Source organism: Eretmochelys imbricata, chromosome 4 (genome assembly GCF_965152235.1).
Source record: "Eretmochelys imbricata isolate rEreImb1 chromosome 4, rEreImb1.hap1, whole genome shotgun sequence".
Classification (NCBI taxonomy): domain Eukaryota; kingdom Metazoa; phylum Chordata; order Testudines; family Cheloniidae; genus Eretmochelys; species Eretmochelys imbricata.
This window is the reverse complement of record NC_135575.1, coordinates 61,005,900-61,025,268: the sequence shown is the minus strand read 5'-3', so window position 1 is coordinate 61,025,268 and position 19,369 is coordinate 61,005,900. Positions and strand designations below refer to the sequence as shown.

Here is a 19,369-nt window from a genome sequence, read left to right as displayed (position 1 = left end):
CTGCAATGCTCCTTCAGACTTCTGCTTCCAGTTCAGTGATACAGATCATGGTTAAACATTGATGTAGCTGAGTACTTCCCTCCTGCAGAGACACCTGCCAGTCGATGCCCTTCATCCTACAACATTCTTCCTCAAAGGAGGGAGATCACTGTCAGCAGCAACATGTGCTCCCCATGTGGTAAGGTCTAGTTGCTGCTTATTTTTGTCTAGACTGGCAGAGATGGTGGTGCAGTTGTATTGTAGTTTGTAGCTTTGGTATAATCCATCAGTAGTGGCCCTGCAATTGTATTAGTTTAATTTTTAAATTTATGTGCATTTGTGAGTTTATATAATGTCTAAGCTTACAGACTTACTAAATCCAAAGTGAAACTTTTTTCAGTAAACACTGATGAAATTGAATTTTTGTTATTTTGGAACCTGCCTATATTTTATGCAAACAGATATCAAGGCAGGAAGATTCATCAGGACAGGACTTGGCTGCTGCATCTGATGGGCAGAGAAGAGATTCCAGGTCAACTATGTTTCGTATTCCTGAATTTAAGTGGTCCCAGATGCATCAACGTTTGCTCACAGATTTACTTTTTTCAATAGAAACGGATATACAGATGTGGAGAAGGTAAATCTGTGCTTTGTAGGAAATCATATTTGCTAGCATTGCACTGTAACAGAAATCTAAGGTGTTACTGAAATCTAATATCACTGGTTAAATTGTTTATATTTGGATTTTCAAACCTATTATTAAAGTATGAATTAGTTATTTTGGGGTCTATATCAGGGTCTTCTCAGAATTATTGATTACCAGTCTTCAGGAATGTTTGAAGATGTGTGTATTGGTTGAAGGGTTACATATACATTTTGGATTAAATGTTGGCCCTGTTCAAGTCAATGGGGATTTTGCTATTGACTTCAATGGAACCATGGTCCCACTCTCTGAATAGACATCTCACAATGTGCATCTTCTAAAGAGCATTCACAATGTGTAAGCCAGGAATATATCATTTCTTTAAAGAAACTTCCCCTAAAATTAAATGTCAGTGCTTTGACATAAGCAAACAGGTGCTGCTCTGTACTTCAATATGTTTCTATGGAGCTGTAGAAATTATGTTGTTCTACATGTATTTAAAAAAAAATATTGTAACCAAAATCTGCAAAATATCAACCAGTTGTAGCAATGAAGGAAAAATTGGGGCTAGTAGTGCCACTGGTATTTTGGTGTGTTTATAGTGCTATTTTTTATCAGTGTGAGATAGTGAGGGTAAAATTTGATTCTGACTACCACGTAGCTATGCTAGCCCGATAAGAAGATACAGATGAACTATTTTAAAAAAAACACAACAATTTACAGGTGCATAAAATTTACCTTGAGATGGAGATGAAACTTTTGTTTGCCTTTAGAACTGAAGTTTTAAGACATGACTAAAGTATGTATTTAGTACAGCACCAGGTTTACTCAAGATACTGTGGATAATTTAGGATTGCGTTGAAAATCTGTTTTCTGTGTTTTAACCATAATTAGGTTTTTGTGGTATTGTATTAATTTCTTTGCTTTAAAATTGTAATGTGGAGGACTTGGTTAATATTAACTCTGTTCTTCCAAAGTCTTGAGTTCAAATCTAGTTAATATCCCCAGAGAAACTTTATTTTATTGATTTATACAGTGCTTTTTGCTGTACCAGATGATCACAGACTAGTCTATAATGAATAATTATCCACAGGACTATTCACAACACACTTGGACCCAGTTACTAGGGTATGCTGTGAAGAGGATTAGGAGTGTAAAGGAAGGGTAGTTTGAGGTCAAGATTTAAGTACTGTTGATTGAGCCTTGTGAGGATGCTTACATGATGTTTTTGGCTGCATCACAGCTCTCTCTGGTTGATGTCAGTTTATTTGCATTTGAAGGAACTTAATAAACTTGGTAAAAACACAATAAAATAGACTTCTATTCTGGATGCTTTACCCCCACCCTCTCGGCATCTTACTTTTTTGGGGCAGCCATTCTACAAAGACTGTGATGGACTTTGTGAACAGCAGTGACAATGTCATCTTTGTACACAACACAATTCACCTCATCTCTCAAGTTATGGACAACATGATCATGGCTTGTGGTGGTATATTGCCATTGCTTTCTGCTGCTACATCTGCTACAGTAAGAAATTCATTTTTTATTGCAAAAGTGATTACTTGTGGGAGTGGGTGGGCCTTTCTTCATATAGTACATTAATAGGAATATCTGTCCTCCTGGGAGTGCATGGATTTATATGGGCTGTTCCCTTAGAAGGAATTTAGGCTCCTGCTGTCATTGCCTGAAGAGGGGGAAGAGCCATCTAGAGGGCTTGGGGCCCCAGTGCAGCCTGGAATATGATGTGGTTATTCTGTCTGCATTCTTCCAGTTAAATTCTTCAGCTTGAAGTATGACTAATTATTTTGCCAATGAGCAATAATGGACTTTTTACAGACCTGTTTTCTTCATGGAATTTTTAGTTATAAGAATGATCTTTTCTATAGGAATACATGTTTTCAACTTTTCCCTCCCATAGCATGAATTAGAGAATATAGAGCCAACTCAAGGACTTACAATAGAAGCTTCGGTAACATTTCTTCAGAGATTAATCAGCCTTGTGGATGTGTTAATTTTTGCAAGCTCTCTTGGCTTCACTGAAATTGAGTCTGAGAAAAATATGTCATCTGGAGGAATTCTGAGACAATGCCTTCGACTGGGTAAGCAATTAAAAGTGCTTAATGAAGGAAAATGGATTTCTTCAAAATAATGTTAACTACCATTTAACTTTGTTTTTGTATATTTAAGGAGAATAGTTTTAGATGTTTATCATACTTCACTTAACCAAATGTCTGACTTTTTGGCTACTAGATCTGAAGTTGTCTAACCTTTCAGTGACTTTTTTCATATGTTGTGTTTATTTACTTGCAGTTTGCCCATAATAGACTTCTCTTTCCTACTCAAATAATACATACAAGCCTTTTTTATTCTGTATTTAAGTATTAAAATGGCTATGAATGTGGTTAAGTATTGGTAGGCACAGTGAGCTGAAATCCATATTCGGTGCATATTTTCATTTTGTCTATAAAGACGTCTGTGGGTTGAAAATGCATCCCAAATAATTGGGTTTAAAAATACCAGGTTTCAGGAAAATGTCATCTTTAGCATATATGATGAAAATTAATCTTTAGATAAGTGTCAGAGGGGAAGGAAGCTTTAAGGAGGGTTTAAATTTTTGTAAAAATAATTCGGGAGATGGTGTAGACGGAGATAACAACTAGAAATGCAAATTTAAAATGAGTGTAATTCAAATGCATCATTGCATACTAGCCCCAGTGCATCCAGTATTATACATAGAGCCCTGTGCAGATACGAAATTTGCATCTGCATCCGTTCTGTGATCCACAATCATGGTCCCTGGATATAAAGCGAATATCCACAGATATTCAGGGCTCAAATTATACAGTATTTGTATAGAGTTGAATTGAGTAGAAAGAGTCTGTGGTGGAATCACTCAGAAGATATCCGGGAAAGGGGCAAATGGTCTAGAAATGGCAGCAAACAAGGAATATCTGGGTCCAGTTGACAAAATTGCTTCAGAAAAAAATACATCAATGCCAATTGTATATTAGAAGGGGTTTCTGGAATTATAAGGTATCCTTTGTATGACTGAAATGTAGCTCTAAATCTAAAGTCAGAGTGTCAGGAATCAGGGCCTGCCACTGAGCCTGGGACCAGCTAGATGACCTACAGCCAGTGATGAGCTGCCAAAATCTTAACAACGGGTTCCCTCCTCACCCCACAAAGGGGTGGTTGCCCACCCCCGCTGCCCCGGGACTCCTGCCCCATCCAACTCCCTCCACGTTCTTTGACACCCCCCCCGGACCCCTGCCCCATCCACCCCCCTCCCCTGTCTGGCCCCGGAACCGGGCAGGAGGGTCTCGTGGGCCACCGTAGTGGGTGGCCACCCCACCCCTAAGAGCCAGAGGCGAGGGGCGAGGTGGGGAGTCCCGGTGGTGCTTTCCTGGGGCAGCCCCCAGGAAGCATCTGGCAGGTCTCTCTGGCTCCTAGGGGTGGGGGAGCATAGCTAGGGGGGAGCAGGGCGAGTAGCCGCTCCCCCCACTGATCACATCAAAAGTGGTGCCTTAGGGCAAAAATTGGGGGAAATTGGTGGGTGCAGAGCACCGACCAGCAGCTCCCCACCCGCACCTGGCCCCAGCTCACCTCTGCTCTGTCTCCGCCTCCTCCCCTGAATGCACCGCCCCGCTCTGCTTCTCCGCGCCCCCGCACCAGCTTCCTGCGAATCAGCTGTTTGGCGGGAAGCCGAGGAGGGCTGAGAAGCAGGCCGCGACTTCCAGCTCAGGCCGAGGATGGCGGAGATGAGCTGGGGCAGGGAGTGGTTCCCCTGCTCCCCCCCCCCCCCCCCCGCCCCGGTTACCTGCTGCGGCGCGGGCGGCCCTCCTCCCCCCGCAGCTCACCTCCGCCTCCCTGGGCCTGAGCAGGAAGCTGCCGCTTGCTTCTCAGCCCATCCCGGCTTCCCGCGCGAATAGCTGATTCGCGGGAAGCCTTGGGGGGGCGGAGAAGCAGAGCGGGGAGGCGCGGCGTGTTCAGGGGAGAAGACGGAGGTGGAGCGGAGGTGAGTTGGGGGTGGGGTGGGGAGCTGCCGTGTCCCTCGCGGAACAACCGGTTCTAAAAGGGCTTCTAAATTTAACAACCGGTTCTAGTGAACCGGTGCAAACCGGCTCCAGCTCACCACTGCCTACAACTGAATATCCTGATCAGCCAAGTGCCCTGATTGTCTGAGAGGCATCACCAGACCTGATCTTAAGCCCAGCAGCAGTACTGAGTCAGTGGCTGCTCAAGGTTTATGCCCTCAGCAACGATCACTCCTGTGCCTGCCTTCTTGCCTGCCTTGTTCCTGTCCTGCTCCAGCCTTCCTCCTTTTCCTGACTCCGGCTGTGACCCTTGGCTTTACTGCAGGTTCCTGACTCCTGCTCCAACTGCTAAGCATGATGACGGCCACTTCTCTGACTACTAGGCCTGAGTGTCCATGCTGTGGTTCATGACCGTCAGCTTCTCCTTTTCCAAACAATTAAATCATGGGACAAGTGCAACAGGGCAAACAGAAAAGTAAATTATTAGATCTGTGTACTTCCTTATTTGAAAATAGTGAGAAGATAAAACAAAAAAATGAGTTTTAAAAAAAACTAGAGGAGGAATAGGCTTAGTCTGAGAGCAATTGAGCAACAAAGTAGTAAATATTAGTATTTGTCCTTTTTGTATGTCACACTAATGTATCATTTTTATTTTTCTTCAGTGTCAGTATACAAAAAAAATTTAGCTCATTTGTGTATCCAGTTGTACAAATGAAAATGTTTCAAAGAGAAAATCAGAATGTGAGGACTCAGCAATGCTAACAAATCCTTTTGGATGTATAAGTATTTATATGTGAAATATGAATTCTAATAACTATTTAATTACTCTGATTATTACTCTGATTTAAGTATCTCTTGAGCATTGTTTTTGGGCAACTTAAAAAGTAAATCTTTTTCTCTTATTTGTTTATTTAATCTTTTAATTTTTAATATAAACGCAAGCATGTTGTATTCCTTGCAGTGATGCACCAATGAGAAAAAATTACTTCCCATTATAACACATAACATATCCTTTCCTTTAAGTGTGTGCAGTGGCAGTAAGAAATTGTTTGGAGTGCCAGCAGCATGCACAAATGAAACCTATTGGAGAAACTGTAAGGAGTCAGAAAACAATGCAGAGCCTTATAGGAACAGGGAAGTCTGCAGCAAAGGCAAGTATATGCCACCATTAAGTAAGGCAAACATTAATACTGCAATTAATGTGTACCAATGGCTAAGTTCCTATGTTTTTTGTTCCATTAACATGCAGCAGAAAAGAAATGTGAATATTAAATCTTAAAGTAATTGTTTAAATATGTAAACATTGGAATCTTCCAATGTTGAAAAAAGTCTGAATCTGTCTTACTTTCCCAGGTTCCCCTATCCATATTTCTTTTAATATGAAATCTATATTGGTCACTGTGCCCTATGTACCATCAGTTTGAAGTGTGTTGATGAATAGTCTCCAGGAGAGTCATGTTTATAGGACTGGAAGGGACCTCAAGAGGTCATCTAGTCCAGACCCCTGCATTCATGGAAGGACTAAGTATTATCTAGGCCATTCCTGAGAGGTGTTTTTCTAACCTGCTCTTAAAAATCTCCAATGATGGAGATTCCACAACCTCCCTAGGTATTTATTCCAGTGCTTAACCATCCAGACTGTTAGGAAATTTTTCCTAATGTTCAACCTAAATCTCCCTTGCTGCAATTTAAGCCCACTGCTTCTTGTCCTATCCTCAGAGGTTAATAAGAACAATTCTTCTCTCTCCTCCTTGTAACAACCTTCTATGTATTTAAAAACTGTTATCATGTCCACTCTGTCTTCTCTTTTCCAGACTAAACAAACCCAATTTTTTCAATCTTCCCTCATAGGTCATATTTTCTAGATCTTTAATCATTTTGGTTGCTCTTCTCTGGACTTTCTCCAATTTGTCCACATCTTTCCTAAATGTGGTGCCCAAAATTGGACACAATACTCGAGTTGAGGCCTAATCAGCTCAGAGTAGAGCAGAAGAATTACTTCTTGTCTTGCTTACAACACTCCTGCTTATATATCCCAGAATGATGTTCTCTTTTTTTGCAACAGTGTTATACTGTTGACTCATATTTAGCTTGTGGTCCACTATGATCCCCAGATTCCTTTCCGCAGTACTCCTTCCTAGGCAGTCATTTCCCATTTTGTATGTGTACAACTGATTGTTCCTTCCTAAAAGGAGTACTTTGCATTTGTTCTTATTGAATTTCATCCTGTTTACTTCAGATCATTTCTCCAGTTTGTCCAGATCATTTTGAATTTTAATCGTATCCTCCAAAGCACTTGCAACCTCTCCCAGCTTGGTATTGTCCACAAACTTTATAAGTATACTGTCTACGCCATTACCTAAATCATTGATGAAGATATTGAACAGACCCAGAACTGATCCCTGCAGAGCCCTACTTGTTATGCCCTTGAAGCGTGACTGTGAACCACTGATAACTACTCTCTGGGAATGGTTTTCCAACCAGTTTTCATCCATCTTATAGGAGCTCCATCTAGGTTACATTTCCTTAGTTGTATGTTGTTATTACATTTATTTTGTTTCTTTAAAATAAAAACTATGAAACTGGCATTGTAGCACTACATATCCTACGGTTAGTGTTTCCGGGGGTGGTACTTTTATAAACAAGTTACAGAATTGGTTTCTCTTGAATAGAGTCCAGTTGACATTGTGACTGGTGGAATTTCTCCAATACGAGACCTTGACAGACTTCTGCAGGATATGGATATTAACCGGCTTCGAGCAGTAGTGTTCAGAGATATAGTGAGTTATGAAAAACCTAATAGTTGTTTTGTTGCTAAGTCTTTCTTTGTATTTTTCTGAATACTGCGCTGCAGCTACGTGCTAGGCTGCTGCTACATGTTCTGTTATCTAATGGGGTTCATAAATGACTCATGAAACTCTGTGGCCTGTCTGGGAGAGTTACAGAACAAGGGTTTGAGGTCAGATGAAGGGGCATGTTCACATGTATGTGCGGTACAATCTCTGTCCCTGTGGGGCATGAACTTGTTAAAATCTTTAGGAGCCTGAATCTCTGGAATTCTGCTTTCCTCATAAATGTTGCGTTCATTTTCATTAGTGTGTAGGTGTGAGTGCATATATATATATAATACACACACACACGCCTGTATTTAATAATTTCTACAAATATGCACTCAGAAGGGAGCGTTTGTGCACGTTGTACACAAATACAGGTAATTAAGTTAACACACATGCATTTCTTGTAAAGTATTACTGAAACTAAAAAAACCCCAGTCTCGTTTCTTTTTAAAATTGGGCACAATAGAATTTGTATTTCTGTTATGGTAATAGAGCTTTAAATTAGAAAGCCATATTCACTTCTGCTGCAGCTCCAGTTGTGGAATTAATCTGGGATATTTGGCCTACTGTATTACTTTTCAAAACTTGAAAATAATTCATAAATATTTTCCTCCTTTACTAAATAGACACTTGGCTTCACTTTACAGTAAGTGGAATTAATATCTTTGAGACAAGGAGGGTAAGGTAGTATCTTTTCCTGGACCAACTTCTGTTGGTGGAACATCTGGAACTGCAGAAGAGCTCTGTGTTGCTCGAAAGCTTGTCTCTTCCACCAGCAAGTCGGTCCAGTAAAAGATTACCTCACTCACCTTGTATGTCTCATATCCTGGGATCAACATGGCTACAACATAACAAATATTAATAGGTTTGTAAGTATGTGAAAAAGTGCTGTTTGTGCTTGTATTATATATATTTGGTATAGTAATTTGGTCTGATCATCTTGATCATTTATGCAACATTAAGTCTAGTGAAGCTGAGGCTTAAACATTCGTAGGAAAAAAAAAAAAAGGAATTTGGTCACAATTGTATTTCCCCCAATTTTATAGACTGGGTGAATAGTGACATTGTTCGTCCAGTGCTACACATAAGTTTAAATAATAAAATATCAAGTAAGATGCAACTTTGTCAAAATTTAGGAAACCTAAACTAGAGCAATAGATTCTTTGAGATGGTTTATATCCTCAATATAAGCATGATTGTATTAATGGATTGATTCTGCAACAGTGGTTTGTAGGTATAAATTCTTGTAAGTCAATTTTGCCCATGATATTTCAGTATAACATTTGTTTACTCATTTCTATTTCTGGGCTACCATATGAAGAAAATATCCCACTGTTTAAATTGTAATGGAAAAATAAATGTTGTTCTTCACAGGAGGATAGTAAACAAGCTCAGTTCTTGGCCTTGGCTGTAGTATATTTTATCTCGGTCCTTATGGTGTCAAAATACAGAGACATACTGGAACCCCAGAATGAATGGAGGCAACCTCATCGTAGCCAGTCATTCAAGGGAACAGAGAATGGAAGTAGTGAGGCAATATCTACAGGTTAGTGACACAAGTGGGTTTGGTTACACATCACATGTCACTTATTATGACTTACAGTGCCTTATAGGACTTCATAGAATTCTACTTAAGGATGTACATAAATATATGTATTATAAACACTTCGAATCTACAAACTTTTGAAAGTGCCATTTAATTTGTTTTATCAGACAGCACTGAGAAAAACCTAGCTTGCAAATTGCTGATATTGTCTATTTGTTGTCGTTGTTATCTCTGTTGGGCCTAGGAGCCATAGTCAAGGACCAGGACCCATTGTGTGAGGTCCTGTTTAGTGCATGATTAGTCTCATTGAAGCACATAAGTAATAGTGATCATTAACTTTAATAGGACTTTAAGTTAAGCATGTGTATAAGTGTTTACAGAGTCAAGGCTGCATTTACTTTGTTTAAATTGTAGTAGTGCGTTCTTTCTTTCTTTTCTTCCAAAAAAGCAATTAGGTTTTTTTTTTTTTCACCTTTTACTGTTGAGTCTGACTCCAACTTCTTTTCATTGGCTTAAATTTTATTCTCGTAGACAGTTTTTGAGGACTTGTCAGAGACTTGTAGAAGTGATTTTTTTCCTGTGAAATGAATTTTCAGTATAATCCAGTATAATATAGTATGAACAAACTAGAAGCAAACCTGAAGATAAATACAACATTCTTTAAGTATATATAAAATATTTTAGCAATGTCTTTATCACCTATTGATAGATCTTAGAAGTAATATATATGATGTTGTTCTGTTAACAATGAACTTGAAATAATTCCCCTTCTTTATTTGGGGGTAACAAGATGTAGAAAACCCATCTGCTACTACTGGTGCTTCAACTCCAGTATCAACAGAAGATTCTGAAAGTTCAGCACCTGTACGAAGAAGAGACTCGGGCATTGGAGAGGAATCAACTTCAGGTCAAGCAAACAATTCAGATGCTGTTGCTGAAGCAGGACCACAGAGTGCCAGTTCAGGTCCAGACGCTATCAGTGAAGTATTATGCACACTTTCTTTAGAAGTCAATAAATCTCAGGAAAACAGGAGTGAGGCAGGAAATGAGTTGACTGAGAAGACTGCATCTTCTGTACCATCTTCAAAAAATGTCAACGTAAAGGACATCCTCAGAAGCTTGGTTAGCACCCCAGCAGATGGTGCCACAGTGGATCCTACCCTTCTGCCGCCAACCTTCCTTGGAACTCTTGGTGATACTGCTGCTGAGCAGCATGTGCAATTCCGTTCCTTTGACAGGTAATTATTTTCTTTATATTTTGTATTCTTTGCTTAAATTATAATGTAAGGTACAGAAAAATTTTGCTGCATAGCAGTTTGACACTTTCCTGGTTATGTATCTGGTGAACAACCTGCATAATCTCACTTTGTAGTAATATAATGAGGGCCCAGATTTTTAAAGGTGTTTAGGTGCTCCACTCAGCATTGGAATGTCTAAGTAGTCTAAGAGCTGGTCTACACTGAAAACCTATATCGGCATAGCTGCATCTCTCAGGGGTGTGAAAAATCCACAGCCTGAGCCACATAGCTAGGCTGTCCTGCCCCCTGGTGTAGACAGGGCTAGGTCAATGGCAAAATTCTTCCACTGACCTACCTACTGCCCCTTGAGGAGGTGGATTAATTACAGTGATGGGAGAACCCCTCCCATCACTGTAGTGAGTATCTAAGCTGAAGTGTTACAGTCATTGTAGCATTTTAAGTGTGGACATAGCCTAAGTCTCATTTTCAAAAGTGAGCCTAAATACCTTGTAAAAATCTGGGCCTAATTAACTGATAAATATCTTATTATTTTATTTGTGTGACACTGGCTGTGATATTGCCATCACCTGAGACATATGTTAAAACTGCAGCAAAATGAGGTATTCAGCATGAAGCTGTTGGAGTGTGATCTACAAATTGTTGGTGTAGTTCTCGTCTTTGGAAACCTGTGCAAACACAGAGTGAAGGAAGTTGAACAATATAACTGACAGCATATTAAATTACTTCAAAAAGTGTCAGACACGTGAAAGTTGTCTTCAGGCCCATGAGTTACAACTGCTATTAACAAGAATTTAGTGTTTTTCACTAATAGCACTGGCTGAGATTGTTTGGATTCTCCATTATTGTAAAACCAGATACAGTTAGGCCGTATGAATATAAATTGTGTTGGTAGATATTAAAAATGAAAATAAGATGGAATACTTGCTAGATTTGTTGGCTAAAGGTATAAAACAAATATCACTTGGAATTAAAATTAAATATTGAATCATCTGAACTTGAAAGAATCAGCTATTAGCGAAAACTGGGGCTGCTTAACTTATTTTACGTTTGTCAGATTATAGAATTCCTAAAACACTCCAAAACATTGGAAGCCTCTCGTGCATGTTCTTCACTGACATAGCAATAATAAATTCTCTGAGTGGGGTATCCCTGCAATAATTTAAGAAGTGCTGATTTGTATAAACCAGCAAGGATGATAAATTTGATATTTTCATTATAGATGCTGTCAAGTCAAATTTTTGAAAACTTTTCAAATATAATTTTCACACTTTAAATAGAATGTCCTGATAGGTTATTTTAAACTGAGTATTTTTAAAGGGGGTTTTCACTCCCCTATTGGAAAGGGTTAAAGTGTTGCCAAAAAATTGGTTTAGGCCTATTCCTTCTCCCCTTTCTCTTTTTACTCTTGCTGCCTGCCCACTTGCAGTTTCAACCCTGCTGTTGCTGTTACTGATGTAACATCTTGCAGAGTCTGCAGAAAGGGCATGGACCACCAACAGAACAACGCTGGAAAGTTCTGTCTATACTCTATACCAGTGTTTCTCAATGACCGGTCCATGGACCAGCACTGGTAACTGATATCTCTGACACAGTTTAGGAAGACAGCAAGCCAGTCCCTGGTATCAAAGTTGAGAAACACTGCTCTGTACTAAAAGAAAATGTGTTCATTAATGGTGGGAATACAATGCTTACTCACCTAATGATTGCTGGCCTGCCTGTCTTTTATTCTGTGGAGCAAATCCCACTCTCAGAGTAACACTCTTACCCTTCATTCACACTTTCGCTCACTTAAAGTGAAAGTACAGCTGTCCCTTGCTTTTCTCTTCAAGATTATTGTTCTCCATACCTTACTGTTCAGCCTTGTTTGGTTGGTGACTCGTAAAATGGCTTAAAAAAGCAGAAATCCTGTGAGACACCAGTCCTCTATGGCTGCAAAGAATTAGGGCATTTAGGTCACAGCAAGAATCCTGCATGGTATTTGGTTGCCAGAGGGGCTGTTATTGGAGGAATAGATGGTATTAGGGATGGTGATTCTTGGCTTGGCATCAGGAGCTGTGGTTATAATGGAGAGTGAGAAGTGCTGGTGTGAAATGGAGGACTGATTGGTGCTGGATCTCAGATGTGCCAATTAACTTAGTGCAGTGCTGTTTCAAAAGGCTATAGACCTGACTTAGCAGCCTCTGGAAGCTGTGGATTTTAGTAGCAAGACGACAGGAGGGCCAAAGAATTGCTGAGATTTGGGTGAAGGTGTTCGTAAGGGCAACATAAGAACAGGAGGAGGGGAGCAAGTTGTTCCTTTTTCTGCCATAGTTTCCAGTGAGTCTTAATGTGTCCAGGATTTTGCTCCCTTTTTCCCCTCAGCAGTTGCCAGGCAACCCCCCTCATGGTCTCCAGGATCATCATGCTGCACTAGTTGAAGTGCTGTTCTGTTCCAGTGGTACATCTGCTGGGTCTTGATGAAGTCTTTCCTTGTCTGAAAGCAGTACCAAATTAATAGTTATCCTGTGATACATTGTAAAACTCTAATACTTCAACCTTTTGTTTTCATTAAATTTTTCTGTTATATTGTCTGGGTGGAAAATTTCTTCTGCTAAATTCCTCATGGTTATGCTGAACCATTCTTTCTTTAACTTTGGCTTTTTCCCTGCACATGACCGTTCTTGCAGATTCTGGTCTACTTATCCAAATTATAAGTTGGACAAATCAGTTGAACATACCCTGCATCAAGAAAGTGGAGATATCTAATATAGGATAAGAGTGTGTTAAGGAGAGAGGGTTTTCTTTGATGACAGTTTTAGCCCAAGTTTTTCACATTTAACTGAAACAAAGCTCAAAGGAAATTATCTTGCCATGACTACATTCATTTTTTCTACTCTAGCAAATGGGGTTTACAATATGCCCAGAAGGAAAATTGGTTTGCGCTATTTTAGATCAGGGAAGGGAGAGTGAATTACATGTAAGGGAATGAGGAATAAGCTCTGTTGGTTTCCAGGGGCTGCCTACCTCTACTTATCTCAGTTGTGGCAGTACAGCATAGGAGAGAAATAGTGTCTTAGATAGGGATAACCCAGATCCGTTAAGGGTAAAAATTGCCGCTTGGAACTCCTCCTAGCAGTCAATGAACAAATAAGTGCAATTTCTGGGTCACTGGAGTCGTGCTCAGGGTGAGGTAGTTCTGCCCACTAGTTTCATGACTGGAAGAAAGTGATAACAATTTAATCTGTCTCTTCCTTAATTTGAAAGCTTTTCAAAGCCTGGGCCTTATTTTTGTATGTTGCCTAGCAGAATGAGCACCTGATCATAACTGGAGCTCTTGGATGATACTGTAATCTGAATATTTAATAATTAGCTCTAAGAAATAAAACTAAACAAAAAAATCTGTTTGACAGTAAGTTCAGTTAATGTCAAATTGCTTATATGCCAATACATTAACATACAGCTCAGTTAGCAGACCGAACGAGTTATTTATTTCCACAAAAACAAAACAGAACCAAACCAAAATACCTTGGTTAAAAACTCACACAAACTGATAAAAGCAAGGGAATAACCAAGTAAAACATTGTTTCTCAAACTTCTCTTCAGGAAAACAAAACCAGTTTTGCCCTGCCATGTGGTATTAAAGGTCTACCTCAATTTACATCTTCTGTGGCTCTTCACATCTACTTTGGAAAACATTTGATGTAGGTCTTTGTTATATATTTCCTCTTCTTTCCGACATGCTTTGGGCAGTGAAACAGATGATAAAGCAGACATACAAATAATCATTGTTATTTGAATTACCACCTATTGTTTGAGGCTCTGTGTAAACTTAGCAGATGTCTCTGAAGTGGGTACATTGTTCATATTTTGAAGGTTTTACTCACAACCATAACAGCTAGAGAGTATTTTTAATGAAAATGATAGCTGCTCAATACTCATAATTGCACTTTAAGATGCTCTAAAAATAGGGGATATGTTTCTGTTTTTTTTAAAAGCAAGTGGCCAACTCATGTGAAATTTCACACGGTATTAGTTTTTATGCCCTTGAATTATCTGGATTTTTTTTTCTGTCTGAATTTTAACAGGAGTTGTTTAAACTTGGGCTCTAGCTGAATTTTTTTACTGGGCAGTCTTATTTTTCATTGTTGACTGATATCTCTTGAAAAAATGGTCCGTTGGCACAAAAATTGGTAGCGGGCTGGTGCCACGGTGTGTGTGTGTGTGTGTGTGAGTGATGGATTTACGGTCATTTTTACCTGTTGCCAACATTGTAACTGAATATTTGTACTGTGCTCACAAACCTGATTGATTATCTGGAAAGGTGCTGGGCCACATGCAAGCTGGATTGACTGATATATTGGGGATGGACCAGACACGCACAATTTTCTCAGTTAGGAGCTATGTTCTTGTTAGATTTTATCCAATAGAGAAGGGTATGTGCACAGCTGCTGATAAATAAAATATTTTACATCAGCCGTTGTACTTCTATCCCCTGTAGGTCTGTGCCCTCTATCTTGTACAAGTCTGACATCCAATCAAGTATTTAAAAAAAAGAAAATCAATACACAAACTTTTCTGTGAAGTAGTTAGGGTTGCTACATGGATACATATTGGAGACAAACCCAAAAAAGCAAGACAATGGAGAGATAAGCTACCTAACAAGAAATACTCTCTACCCCTCCACTCACAAGCACACACCTTTACATTTTCACAACTACCACACTCTGTAACCTTAACTGTCACTCTCTGCTCAAGGAGATGAGCTTTCTTTAACTGTTGTTTTCCTGGACCCCCTCATCAAATGACTTTGACCACACACAACTGACTACTGCACTAAAACCTACAAGTGTTAGTGTTGGTGGAGTAAGAGAGAGGGAATATTCCAGTAATAGGATGTGTGCAGAAGAAAGAAAAGGTGGCTGAGTCAAGGTTGTGATGGCGGCAAGTTGTGTGCTGTTGAATGGAGGAGCAGAAGGTGTGTACAATTAGGTGCCAAAACTTTTTCTTTCCTTGCTTTTGTAGATTTGTGTCAGATGTGTCGTGTGCGTAGTGACGCTGACTGCTTCACAATGACGTTTCTGGGGTATTGGTTTCCTATGCTTTTTTTATGCTTAATTGAGGGGGGTGCTGATGTGAGGAAGAGGTCAGGAGCCAGTGGAGGGTTGAAATGTAGCTGCCGATATACATATTTTATCCATCAGCAGCAACACATAAGCCCTTGGGTCAGCATCTGTGCACTGCTAGGTTGTGTAACTTTTCATTTCCTTACTTTCATGGTGTCAGGTAGACAAAAGTGCATAATGTATAAGTGAAAGCTTTACCCATGTCAATCTAGTAGTGACATGCACAATCTCACATCTAGAGTAAATCTGTTTATTTGTAATGTGACACATAGATAACTAGCTCATAAATCAAGAGTTTTAAAATAAATTTTTAACATAGTAAATAATACTTGATAAAGTAGCTGGGTATGTAATTTCTACATTAAAAATGTAGAAAGGAGAAAATCAGCAGTTTCACGAACACTTGAGGATAACTGTATTTAATGCAAAACTATTTTAAAAAGTAAGTTTTGGCTCTGAAATGATATCCACATCTACTGGGCTTTTCTGGTTGGGGTGGGTGGAATAGGTTATGACCTTTTTACAGGAAGCTGCAGCAGAGTTAGAAGGAATAGCTTTTATTTCTGAGGGATCACCAAAATACTAACAGTACAGTGAGAAACTTTGGAAGGGCAGATTTCAGGATGCTCTATGCAACTTACTGAGTCTGGTTTGCATTTAATGTATTGTCTGGTGGCAAACACAAAGCTTGGTAAGTTAACTACTTTTTTTTTTTTTGAGACACCTTGTTAAAAGTTGTTCCCATGTAGCAGTTTACCAGTGGAGTATCTCTGGGAATTTCAAAGCATCTCTCTGATCCTGCATTTATCTCAGGAATGCTGTGTCAGAAATCAAAACTCTCCTCATATCTTAAGGATTATCAACTTCCCAGCCATAGCTGGAGAGTATACAGTAACAGCTATGTGAGTGAAACCTTGCTGAAAGGCTGCCAGGTTGCAGGCTTTTGCAAACAACAAGGTGTGTGTGTTCATTCCCATGCCAAAAATCTTCCTCTTATCTTATGTGAAGATCCAATATGGTGATTAGTGGGTGCCAGGGGTTTATCTTGATAAAGTTCAAGGCCTGGGCTGGCTTTTTCAGTAGATCCACAAAGACAGTTAATTAACACAGTCCAATTGCAGTATGTCCTGAGACTGTTTTTTGTAGACAAGAAAATGTTACTAGTGTCTCAAGAAAAGAGGACTGATGGAAAACTAAAAGCAACACTTGTTTTCAGAGTTTAAAAACAAAAGAAAACAAAAACCTGATGAGGTTTTTCTCTCTTGGTTAGTCTAACAACCTATTAACCTATTACTTGCCATTTTTATCATGTGACTCTCTCCTGACTTCTGCTACTCTTTGTGGACAAATTCAGTGATCATGGAGTTCGGGGAAGCAGACATTGAGGTTATAAGAGAAACAGATGCTTAAATCATGGCTCTTCAGTGTGGTGCTTGAATCTGCGGCTAAGCTTTAACTTGCAAAACAGATATTTTTATAAGCTTGCTTACTGCTTGGAATGTCACATGTGTAAGCTGCTTAGTTTGGGTCAATCTGTTTGTGCATTTCCCACTGTCATGTGAGACCTTTTTCAGTGGTTGTATTTTAGATAATGAGTTATATGGATTTTACATAATTTATGTACAGAATAAACACACACAAATATCTCTTGGCAAGGTTTGAAAAGGTTGAAAAAGGTTTAGCTGGAAGACTAAATCTACTAGAAGTACTGGAAATAGGGACAAAAGGTGATCATGGGAGAGCTCTACTAACAAAGGCTAGGAGTAGTTCCCTAGTGAGGAGCTCCTCTCTCTTGCCACCCAACTCCTGGGCTAAGAGAGTGAGTAGGTTTTCTACCAGTGTGCTGGCAGTAGCTCCTGTATGGGGGTTCCATCGTTTGTATCATCCCTGAGCTAGCTCTGTCAAACATATGTGAAACTCCACTCCATTTAGCATCTGTCCATGTGAAGGAGACTTTTGTCTTTTCACCCTCCTCCAGAGTCTTCTGGCTGCTGTGAAAATGCTCAGATCTATGGTGATGAATGCAGGCTGCCTGGAGGATGGGATTGCACTGTTTCTCTCCTTCAGCCTCCAATATTTAGGATAATCTTTTCTTGAGAATATCTCCAGTGCTTGCCTCTGATCATAGCTTTCCTGAGTAGCCGCATGAAATTGACATGGTTTTGGTGTTTTACTGCAACTTACAGGATTCCATTTAGAGCTGGCGATGTAATTATTTACAAACTGAAAACTTAAATTTTGTTGTAGAAAAAAATTGATGTCAGGTTCTCTCTGATACCTCGCAAGTGGATTTTTAAAGCCCCCCATAAAATGATGGGATAGAGCCCATACTCTTTCCCTCCCCCTTTCCTCCAAACTGTAGACTGTAGTGTTTTGCCCATCTGATCCCTGATGGGGCTGTGTGGCACACTCATTTTTTACCTTTCTCCCAGAGTGTGTAGAGAGAGAGGGAAAGGGGACTATCCACAACTTATAACAGAGCCAGTAAGGTGACAATGTGGGTATGTCTACACTGCAATAAAACACCTGCCCATGTCAGCTGACTTAGGCTTGTGAGGCTCAGGCTGTGGGGCTCCAAAATTGCAGTGTAGACATTTGTGCTCGGGCTGGAGCCTGGAGTCTGGGACCTCGGGATCTTCTGTTTCTGTAGGAGAACAAACAAGCTGCTTCACTGGTATTCCTATCCAACGTGAAAAGTGAGACACTAGAAATCAAATCCTAGTAAATTTCCACATGCCAGTGGGAATTAAAATTAATATATTGATTTCTAAATTATTAAGAAGCCATCAGGTAGGCTTGATTCACATTTTTTACTTTGAGTCAAGCTCAAGCAACCTGTGCAATTTACATTACATTTTTCAAATTAAGTGTAAGCTTATCACTTTACTAATAAATAAGCAGGGGAAAAGGTACTTGGAATTTTTTTTTATATTTAGAGGTATTTTGCATCTTATCAAAACAAATAAAAATAAGCATTCTAAAAATTGAGGAATAGATGACTGTTTAAAGAATTTGGATGAATGGATTCTTATTCTGTAAGCCTTTTGTCTCTGATGGAAGCCACTGCTCAGTTTGGTGATCTGTGCTCATTCAGCAGTGAATAATTGTCTGCAACACAAAGCCTTCCTACACTTCAGCATAATTGGGACTAATAACACACTGACCTTCTGGCTAAGATGTATTTATGGTGGCTGGCCTACACTGTATCTGACCTACGTTTATCAGTTCTTGTGCTATAAATTCTTGCTTTAAACATTAAAGATTTGGTTTTAAATTAAAGAAGAAAAACACCTGAAGTAGTTGAGTTAATGAGACAATCTACAGAAGCCCTTTTAATGTTTACAGATGTGTTGAGGCAAAGCTTTGCTCAGAAAATGTGTAAGAATATTTTGTTTATGGTATTTTTCTAATTTATATTAACTTTCCCATATCTGAAGCGATTAGTATTATAATTTGCAAATGTTAGGTGATGAAGGAATATAGAATTAAATGAGGTGGTTCCATTTTATTAAAGAAATAAAATTAATTGATGGGTAATCTTGCATGCGATCAAGGTACTCAAGATGATGGTCATCTTTGAACCTAGGACATGAATTTGGTGTGTGAAAATAACCCAACATTCCCTATAAATATGGTAAAATGTAAAATAGGAACTATGGAGGCTTGTAAATAGATTATTTCTGTAGATCCAAGAGTTTCTCACTTTTAAAAACATAATTCACTAATCAATTAATTTACTAAATGAAAGGAAAACATCCTGTTTGTGTGGTAACCTACTTAAAGACAAAGCAGGTGCTCCTCAATTTTAGTGGACTAGAAGGTATTTTTGAATACTTGGATATTTCTTAAGATTATTTTGTTTAACATTAGATTAATATGATGCATATTCCATAGTTTCTACATAATTTATATTTTATATAGACATTTATCTTAAAATAATGGGTTTTCTAGTGCCTCATGAATTGTCTG

The 19,369-nt window shown here is 39.2% G+C and overlaps 1 protein-coding gene across 4 annotated transcripts in view; it reads left to right on the top strand.

The window, feature by feature from the left end:
• The window catches only part of LRBA (LPS responsive beige-like anchor protein), a 552,094-nt gene that overhangs the window by 116,022 nt on the left and 416,703 nt on the right, over positions 1–19,369 (top strand). For all 4 annotated transcript variants that reach the window (XM_077815359.1, XM_077815362.1, XM_077815360.1 and 1 more), the window contains 7 exons: positions 441–616; positions 1,996–2,149; positions 2,541–2,721; positions 5,680–5,807; positions 7,329–7,436; positions 8,868–9,039; positions 9,830–10,277. In XM_077815359.1, the coding sequence (XP_077671485.1) occupies positions 441–616; positions 1,996–2,149; positions 2,541–2,721; positions 5,680–5,807; positions 7,329–7,436; positions 8,868–9,039; positions 9,830–10,277 (1,367 nt within the window). The remainder of the gene's footprint in view (positions 1–440; positions 617–1,995; positions 2,150–2,540; positions 2,722–5,679; positions 5,808–7,328; positions 7,437–8,867; positions 9,040–9,829; positions 10,278–19,369) is intronic.